This window comes from Oncorhynchus gorbuscha, linkage group LG20 (assembly GCF_021184085.1).
Source record: "Oncorhynchus gorbuscha isolate QuinsamMale2020 ecotype Even-year linkage group LG20, OgorEven_v1.0, whole genome shotgun sequence".
In the NCBI taxonomy this organism is placed as follows: domain Eukaryota; kingdom Metazoa; phylum Chordata; class Actinopteri; order Salmoniformes; family Salmonidae; genus Oncorhynchus; species Oncorhynchus gorbuscha.
Window position 1 is genome coordinate 5,257,492 of NC_060192.1, and position 9,906 is coordinate 5,267,397.

The window sequence follows — 9,906 nt, forward strand, 5'->3', positions numbered from 1 at the left end:
TTAACTGACCTAAAAACAGGAAATTCTTATGAAGATTAAATGTCAGTAATGGTGAAAAACTGAGATAAAATGTATTTGACTGAGGTGTATGTACACTTCTGACTTCAACTGTATTAAAGTGCTTTGATTTCTAAATGGCAAATCGGATGGAAAATACCCAAAAATAAAATGTGGATCTTGAAATCCAAAATGCTGGAGTATATATCCAAATGTAACATTTTAGCATCTCTGTCCAAATACATACGTAGAGGAGTGTACACCCATATACAGCTAGTGAAATGATGAATACAATACAGTGTATGTTGTTAAAGTCAAACACACGCACAGCTCTGTGGAAGGTGTTGCAGCCTTGTTCCCTTACGAATAATTTTGTAATGGCGGACTCATTTTATGTAACTCATAAATAGCTGACATCTTAACTCAAAAAGGGATGTGTTCTTTGAAAGACAGGACTGGTGTTTCCCTTCATAGGAAAGGTGTTTCCTGCTTGCCAGGCCTACTGGCATCACACTATAGCAAGACAAGGCAGATTTCTCACTGACGGACTGGAAGAGTTCGGTTTGATAATAGGCCTAGAACGGATATCCCCCCCAGCCAATCAGGGCTGTACGTCGAGAAGAGATAGCCAATCCCTGTGATGATTATGTTAGCACTGACCTGAGATCAAGTACCACACACACACACACACACAAACATGGTCGGGAGTGCTCCCAGGGCTGTAATTACACTCAGCTGCCTCCTGCCTTAATCACACCTGGGTCAGAGGTCACAGGAAATGATGTCACTCAACAGACAACATTTTCCATTCTTGCCCCGGAGGTTGCATTGTTCCCACTGACAGGATTTGGTCATTTGTGCCTATGGGCAACTTGTACCTTCCTACTAAATCAGCTATGCTGCTACTGTAGCTGTCTCCCTCTCAGCCAACCCACACTTACAGTAGCTAAGGTGTTTCTCTGGAGCTCTCAGCAGCTGCAGGGGTAGACAGACAACTAGTGCAGGACTGGCCTGTCTGTGGTTACCATGGAGATGCCTGGCCAAGGTAAACAGTAGGAGCAGTGTTGGAGCTGAATCGAACAGTGTCTGTCTCTAGCCTCTGGTCCCTAGAGTGGACTTGTGTCTCTCTGTGTGTGCGTGTGGCTCTGGAAAGCCTGGCTAGGGTTAACAGTAGGAGCAGTGTTGGAGCTGAATCGAACAGTGTCTGTCTCTAGCCTCTGGTCCCTGGAGTGGACTTGTGTCTCTCTGTGTGTGCGTGTGGCTATGGAAAGCCTGGCTAGGGTTAACAGTAGGAGCAGTGTTGGAGCTGAATCGAACCGTGTCTCTCTCTAGCCTCTGGTCCCTAGAGTGTACTTGTGTCTCTCTGTGTGTGCGTGTGGCTATGGAAAGCCTGGCTAGGGTTAACAGTAGGAGCAGTTTTGGAGCTGAATCGAACCGTGTCTGTCTCTAGCCTCTGGTCCCTAGAGTGGACTTGTGTCTCTCTGTGTGTGCGTGTGGCTATGGAAAGCCTGGCTAGGGTTAACAGTAGGAGCAGTGTTGGAGCTGAATTGAACCGTGTCTCTCTCTAGCCTCTGGTCCCTAGAGTGGACTTGTGTCTCTCTGTGTGTGAGTGTGGCTATGGAAAGCCTGGCTAGGGTTAACAGTAGGAGCAGTGTTGGAGCTGAATCGAACCGTGTCTCTCTCTAGCCTCTGGTCCCTAGAGTGGACTTGTGTCTCTCTGTGTGTGAGTGTGGCTATGGAAAGCCTGGCTAGGGTTAACAAATAAGAGCCCCTATTCATCCCATCTACAGCTCCTCCACTGTTTTCAATCCACACCAGACAGAGCAGAAGAGTACTGCTCAGGCTATTCACTGCTTAGATAGGCTGGTTATACATTTACGCATTCAATGTTATCCCTGGGAGAACTTAGGGAGAGTTGTACTGTATGAAGCGAGTGGTTCCTCGGCTAGTACATGATTAATTTGATGGTTGTGAGGTGTGGACAATGGTTACTTTGATAGTGTTATCAGGGAAACAATGCTATAGTTGTCTGGACTCCTAGACACACAGTATGTTCTGTATCAGCAGCAGTTGCTGGTTCTATTGAATGGATTGTTATGATATGGCCACACACCTACACACTAGGGGTGTAACGGTACACGTATTCTCACTGAACCGTTCAGCACGGGGACCTCGGTTCGGTCTGCACTGAACCTGACTAAAATACCTGACCATTAAAAACGCTAGGGCTATAGGCAATGCCTATGCTACATTGTATGCCTCGAGTAAAGCTGAGCGGACCTTTTTTTTGTTCTTCTTCAGGGTATGCTCACGTTGTCAACAAAATCTGAATCTTAACGGGCTCATTTCCAACTGTCTTTTTGCGAGGCGCAGTCGGGAACTAGTTCTGTATGATGGCGAGTGGTGGGATTGTAAACCAGGAGGATTCTCCACCCGTTGTTTTAATCTCCAGTTTGGGACCATTTAGGCTTCCCTGTAGATTACAGCGACAATGGACAGAGAGAGTATGTCTCCACTGTTCAACGAGAATAGCCTATGCAGCTGCCAACACCTCAAACATGTTGACATATTTACGACGACATCACACCAGTATTCCTGCTACCGGAGCAAGACTGAAACGCCAGAAAAACAACAACACAACACCGTCTCCCATCTGCAACACTGTCTCCCATCTGACCGGGCCAAACAAATTAGAAGAGTGATACGCATGTTTATAGTAATAATAATATTAACGCCGTGGATATGCGCCCATTCTTGATGGTTGAGCAGAATAGAGGGTTTTAGCACCACGTTATGCCCTCTCGCACCCATTTCAGTAAACCGTTAGTACCCACTCTATATACGGTGAACAGAACAGAAAATATAAAGAGCAACATGCAACAATTTCAAAGATATGACTGATTTAGTTCTAATAAGGAAATAAGAAGTAAATTCATTAGCCATAATCTATGGATTTCACATGACTGGGAATACAGATATGCATCGGTTTGTTACAGATGCCTTAAAACATAAGGTAGGGACGTGGATCCGAAAACCAGTCAGTATCTGGTGTGACCACCATTTGCCTTATGCAGCGCGACACATCTCCTTCTCATAGAGTTGATCAGGCTGTTGATTGTGGCCTGTGGAATATTGTCCCACTCCTCTTCAATGGCTGTTGGAAGTTGCTAGATATTTTGGTGGTACACGTCGATCCAGGGCATCCCAAACATGGTCCATGGGTGACATGCTCAATGGGTGAGTATGTAGGCCATGGAAGAACTGGGACATTTTCAACTTCCAGGAAATGTGTATAGATCCGACATGGGGCCATGCATTATCATGCTGAAACATGAGGTGATGGTGCCGGATGAATGGCACGACAATGGACCTGAGGATCTCGTCACTGTATCTCTGTGCATTCAAATCGCCATAGATAAAATGCAATGGTGTTAATTGCCCGTAGCTTATGACTGCCCATACCATAACCTCATCGCCACCATGGGGCACTCTGTTTACAACATCGACATCAGAAAACCTCTCGTCTACACGGCGCCATACACGCTGTCTGCCATCTGCCCGGTACAGTTGAAACTGGGATTCATCTGTAAAGAGCACACTTCTTCAGCGTGCCAGTGGCCATCGAAGGTGAGCATTTTCTCACTGAGGTCAGTTACAACGCAGAACTGCAGTCAGGTCAAGATCCTAGACGACGAGCATGCAGATGTGTTTCCCTAAGACATTTTCTGTGGAAATTCTTCAGTTGTGCAAACCCACAGTTTCACCAGCTATCTGGGTGGCTGGTCTCAGATGATCCCGCAGATGAAGAAGCCCGACGTGGAGAGCCTGAGCTGGCGTGGTTACACGTGGTTTGCAGTTGTGAGGCAGGTTGATCATACTGCCAAATTCTGTAAAACACCGTTGGAGGTGGCTCATGGTAGAGAAATTAACTTTAAATTCTCTGACAACAGCTCTGGTGGATATTCCTGCAATCAGCATGGCATTTGCACTCTCCCTCAAAACATGAGACATCTGTGGCATTGTGTTATGTGACAAAACTGCACATTTCAGAGTGGCCTTTTATTTTTCCCCGCACAAGGTGCACCTGTGTAATTAATAATCATGCCACATCTGTCAGGTGTTTGTATTATTTTGGCAAAGGAGAAATGCTCACTAACAGGGATGTCAACAAATGTGTGCACAGAATTTGAGAGAAATATGCTTTTTGTGCGTATTGAACATATCTGGGATCTTTTATTTCAGCTCATGAAACATGGAACCAACACTTTACGTGTTACGTTTATATTTTTATTCAGTATATTTTGAAGCGCTACAGACACGGCCCTTTATTAGAGACACAGAAGTGCACATATTTTTCTCTTTGTAAGAAAACATAGCATAGGCCTATAAATGTCTGAGCCATGTTTACATATTGATTTCACAGCCATTTTCTACTTGATTTTAGTGTTGTTGTTAATAATCATGTGTTTTCATTTAAGAAAATCCAAAGTGTTAATCCTGATGGTGCTCTCACCAGGCATTATATGACTAATGATCTTTATATGGAGTCAGGAATACCAACACTTAATTTTGTCTTTAACTACAGTAACTGTTGGCATTTCATTTTCCCGCTGTACCGAAACCAAACCGTGACCCTAAAACCACAATACATACCGAAACGTGTATTTCTGAGCAATTACACCTCTCACACACACACACACACACACACACACACACACACACACACACACACACACACACACACACACACACACACACACACACACACACACACACACACACACACACACACATGCTCACACACATTATCATGCTTATGCACTGACTGCACAAATACTCAAACCTTCTCATTTTACAGGTACTGTAACATTTGGTAAATACGTATTGTAATTTTTTTCTCCAGATGTTGAAAGAGCTTTCTGTTGAGGCAGCCATCATGAAATGGTCTGGAGTCTGGGCTGAGACTGGGGCCACTACACACACACACACACTGATCCAGTCACTCCTGTGAATCAACGCTGCTACTAGTCTCAACAATATTAGCTATTCCTGAACGTTAGTAGCACCTCTCCTATAGCACCTTATTCAGAAGCACAGAAGAAACACACGTTCTTCAAACCATGTTCCCCATTTTCTTTCTTTGGTACAGGCCTAGCCGTCTAGGCCGACCGAATCCTCCTAACTCTGCCTTGATGCTGTGAATGGTTTAATTATTTTAGTTGCTTTGATGTTTTTCTGAATTGCTAAATTATTTTGTTTTCTGTAGCTGCTGGAGAGGCACCGGGCCATGGAGAGTATGGTGGAGCTGCTGCAGGTGTATCCAGAGGAGGACGAGGCCTACGGAGAGTTACTGGAGGCTACAACACAACTCTACCACTACCTACTGCAGCCCTTCAGAGACATGAGAGAACTGGCCATGCTGCGCAAACAGCAGATCAAGGTAACAAATCCAATCCAATTGTATTTGTCACATGCGCCGAATACGATAGGTGTAGAAATGACCAATTTACAAGCCCTTAACTAACAATGCAGTTCAAAAAATAGTTGATAACATATTGACTAAATAAACTAAAGTAAAAAATAAATCAAATCTAATCAATGAAAAATAGAACAGAATAAATGTACATAACAATAAGGAGGCTGTATACAGGTCAATGTGCAGGGCTACAGGTTAGTTCAGGTCATTTGTAAAGTAGATAGTTAACAGCAAGTAGCGACAGTATAAAAACAAGGGGGGGGGCTCAATGTAAATAGTCTGGGTGGCCATTTGATTAGTTGTTCAGCAGTTTTATGGCTTGGGGGTAGAAGCACTGTGTACGCACGCACACACACACGCACGCACGCACGCACGCACGCACACGCACGCACTGTATACATACACACACACATTAGCTGTCTCTGGCAGTCTGGGCTACGGTCAAGGTTAGCGTAGCAGTGGACTTAAAGCCCTTTGACAGACAGCAGCATACACTCTAATACCCAGTATTTCTTAAGTCCTATCTAATGACATTAGGGTTAGCTCCTGGTGGGTAACTGCACTAGATGGCAGAGATAGCGGGAGTGACATGAATGTGGAAGTGCAATAAATGACAGGTGAGTTTTAAGTTGTTCCTTCTCTAATGGCTAAGCTGATTCTAGAGCTGTGGTGAAGGCTGAACTCTTCCCACAATATGATGGGCAGTCGTGTGTGTATGGGGGTTGGGGGGGGGGTAGAGGATCAGATCAGCTAGAGAGGCTTTCCCCCCCTTCAGTCCTCCTGCCTCCCTGCCCAGAGCAGCTTAACCTACAGTATTAGTACAGCAGTTTGTACTCAGCCTCTAAACCAGACCAGCCTGGAATACTGCAGTCTCAGCAGACACCTCTCCTCTCACTCTCCCCTCTCTCCTTCCCTTCTCGTTCACTCTCTCTGAGGCTGTTGTGTTAGTGAGGGTTGTGTGTTATTTCAGTCATCTCTTGTGAGGGTCCAGTCTGTAGCTCGTAGTCATGGCGTTGGGGGTGATTTCCCACTATTTGCCTTTTCCCCACACCACATTCCTCACCCAGCATGGCTGTCTGTGGTGCTGCGTTGATGACACACACACACACACACACACACACACACACACACACACACACACACACACACACACACACACACACACACACACACACACACACACACACACACACACACACACACACACACACACACACACACACACACACACACGACTGTGTGTGAGTGGAGTTTCTTCAGAACACAATGCAGCATTATTAACTTCGGATAGGACCTGGTTCCCGGTAGGTACAGATGTAGGATCAGTTTACCTTTTGAAACCCCAACACAAACCATTAGGGGGGGAAATGATGAACTGATCTTGAATCGGCATCTAGGGTGTCTTAATCCTTAATCCTCTCGTCGTTGCTCGCTGTGTCTGGGCTCGCTTATTAAGCCTTCCAACACTGTGAAACATGAAGGAGAGATCTAGTCTCTGGGCTTGTTTGATATTCCTGCCAGTATGGTCAAAGCTGCTCCACTGATCTGCTCTCCTCTAGTATGCCTGCCAGATGTCCAGAACCTGGAGCAATGATATGGCTCAGTAATCCTGTCTGCCTACTGGGTTGCAGAGAGAACAATATGTTTGAAACCGCAATACATAGACTTGTAAAAATCACATGTAGTATCAGCACCGAGGTATGATGATATTGTATCTTTAAGCCCCTGGCAATTCCCAGTCCTATTACTTCATGTCCACTGTTTCCACACGCTTGTTCTTATTCCTGAAGACAACAGCAAAATGTTCCCTAAGCTTTGCTATATTGTGAGCTAAGGAGATCCGTCTAGGATAGTTGGTCAGTAGGTCTGTTTGATGCTATGATTGTGATTCAGCTCAACCACCTGTTTCCCTGAGGGGAAACCAACGGCTGGAAACAAAGCTGTATGCAAATTAACCCAAATATCAGACGGGCCAGTCAGTTGGTCGGTCGTTTGGATGTTGCTTGTTGCTTGGTTTCTCATAAACTGATGAGTCAGTAGAACAGCCCTACATTATACAGCTGGGAGTGGGAGTGTGTCACTGAGAGGAAGGACGAGCGAGGAAAGGGTGAGGGAGAGGAGAAAGGGGAAAGATAGGGTATTTGCATGTGCTCTGCATTGTCCTTGATGTTCAAGTGGGTAAATGTTGCGAGTAAGGTGAGGCGAGAATTGTCACGTGGACAGATGAGGGTAGGCTAGGTAGTCTTTCAATAGACTACTATCAGTGCCCCAAAGGAGATGAGAACCTGATAAAGTTGTAGCCTCCTCTTACCTCCTGGGAGTGTGAACACACACACACACACACACACACACACACACACACACACACACACACACACACACACACACACACACACACACACACACACACACACACACACACACACACACACACACACACACACACACACACACACACACACACACACACACACACACACACACTGCACTGATGCCAATTGTCCTAGGACCTAGTGGAAGGTGTAAATGAATCCTGTCATCTTTTTTAGAAGGGAGGAGCTGACAATGGGTTAAGCTATACAGTGCATTCGGAAGATATTCAGACCTCTGGACTTTTCCCACATTTTGTTAACGTTACATACAGCCTTATTCTAAAAAAAGGATGAAATAAAACGGGATACTTTCCGAATGCACCGTTATTTAGCTTGTACGAGTATCCATTTCACATGGTTCTTTTCTTTCTGGAACCTTCTGAACTAGGGGTGGGAACCCCGTAGGCTTGGGCGGAATGCCATATGCCGGGGTATTTGGAAATAGCCACGGATGGTTTTTCTATACCGTTGAAACTATTTCTTTGAAGTTTTTCAATACGTTTTTAGACTTGTAACTGCTTTCTAAGTAAATACCTGCAGTCAACTTGTCCAATTTGTTAGGAGATGAAGCAAATTGCGTTCTTCATTTCACTTGTCACATTATTTTACATTATGAAGCTTACCGCAGTTCCCCAGAACAGTTGCGTCAGTCACGTGTTTGTTTGTAAATAGCACAACGGGGGGAAAACGGGAGCAGGTGAATTCAAATGTGTATTGACAGGGGTTGTGTTTTTAATCTGTTTTATTTTGCAGCAATGGAGTGATCAGGGTCGTGCAACTATAGTTTTCCTTCACAGAAAATACATTTGTGCAACACATTTGTCAGAAAATAGCTACATTTTCATCGGATGACAACAGAGGTGCAAAACTATTTGGCTGGCAGCCACACAAGTAAATGAGCTTACAATGAAAACCAAGGATTTTTTTATTCCTAATGTTTTGCAAAGAATTATTCTGCCCGTTCGTGAATTCTCATCTGAGTGGAGAAGTGCAACTAAACCCAGCAAAAATGACAATAAGATGCTTTTGCGTTTACAAAACCCAGCAAGATTTAAAAAATTAAAAAATCAGCGGGAAAAATGCAGAATTCTGCATTAACGTGACCCCCAAGTTTAACTTGCTAAGTGGGTGAATTAATAAGGAGACGGGGCATCATATAGTGTTAGCTTTCTGCGATGTTTGAGAAATCTGTACAGCTGACACTGCCATCTTGATGCGCTTTTCTCGACCCATCTGCTCCTCTCTTCTCCGAGCAGAGCAGGCAGAGCTGCTCTCTCAGAGCTGTTGCCCTAGCAACTCCAGGCTCCACACAGACACAGCGTGTACACATGCTTCTCCAGAGCCAGTACTGTTCTTCCTTCAGACTAGCATGCGTCAAAACTCTGTTCATTTGCACAATGTCTCTTGTTCACATTCGCTTGTAACTCACAAAATATTACATTCAGTAGCTCTTACCTATATATATGTATAGCTTTATGAGCTGGATTGCCTGTCTTTGCAATTCATTTATTTTGATTTGTGCTCGTTAGCATATTTAGCTAGCAGCCTTCATGGAAATTCGCTATTATTTGTGCTCATTTTGTTAGCTTTCTTGTAGATGCCCAATTGGCTTTTTTGTGTGTCTATTTGGCTCCCTCTTGTGTCCTAAACCGGTAATACCGTAAATCCCGGGATGAGCGAAAGACGGTCTGACGATATGAAAATTTGGATAGAACTCAACCCGAGAACCCTGCAGTCCATGCAGGCTTTTGTTCAAGCCCAGCACTACCTCACCTAATTCAAGTCATCAACTAAACATGGTCTTCAATTTCGACAGATATGTTAGAGCTGGGCTGGAACAAAAACATGCACACACTGCGTCCCACAAGCACTGGAGTTGCCCACCCCTGGGCAGAACCCTGTCAACATGCCAAAAGGAACAGGCGAAAGAGGGAACAGATGAATAGATTAATGAAGGGATGAAGTGGATGAGTGTCCGGGACAAAGGAGAGCAGGTATAGGATGAATGATGCATTGTGGGTCAGCCCTATCTTGTGTCGGAGTGATGCAGCATGGGTATTC

The 9,906-nt window shown here is 44.7% G+C and overlaps 1 protein-coding gene across 1 annotated transcript in view; it reads left to right on the plus strand.

The window, feature by feature from the left end:
• Positions 1-9,906, plus strand: part of LOC124006955 (junction-mediating and -regulatory protein-like) — a 51,584-nt gene that overhangs the window by 16,928 nt on the left and 24,750 nt on the right. The window contains exon 2 of the mRNA XM_046317147.1: positions 5,264-5,437. Coding sequence (XP_046173103.1) covers positions 5,264-5,437 — 174 coding nt within the window. The remainder of the gene's footprint in view (positions 1-5,263; positions 5,438-9,906) is intronic.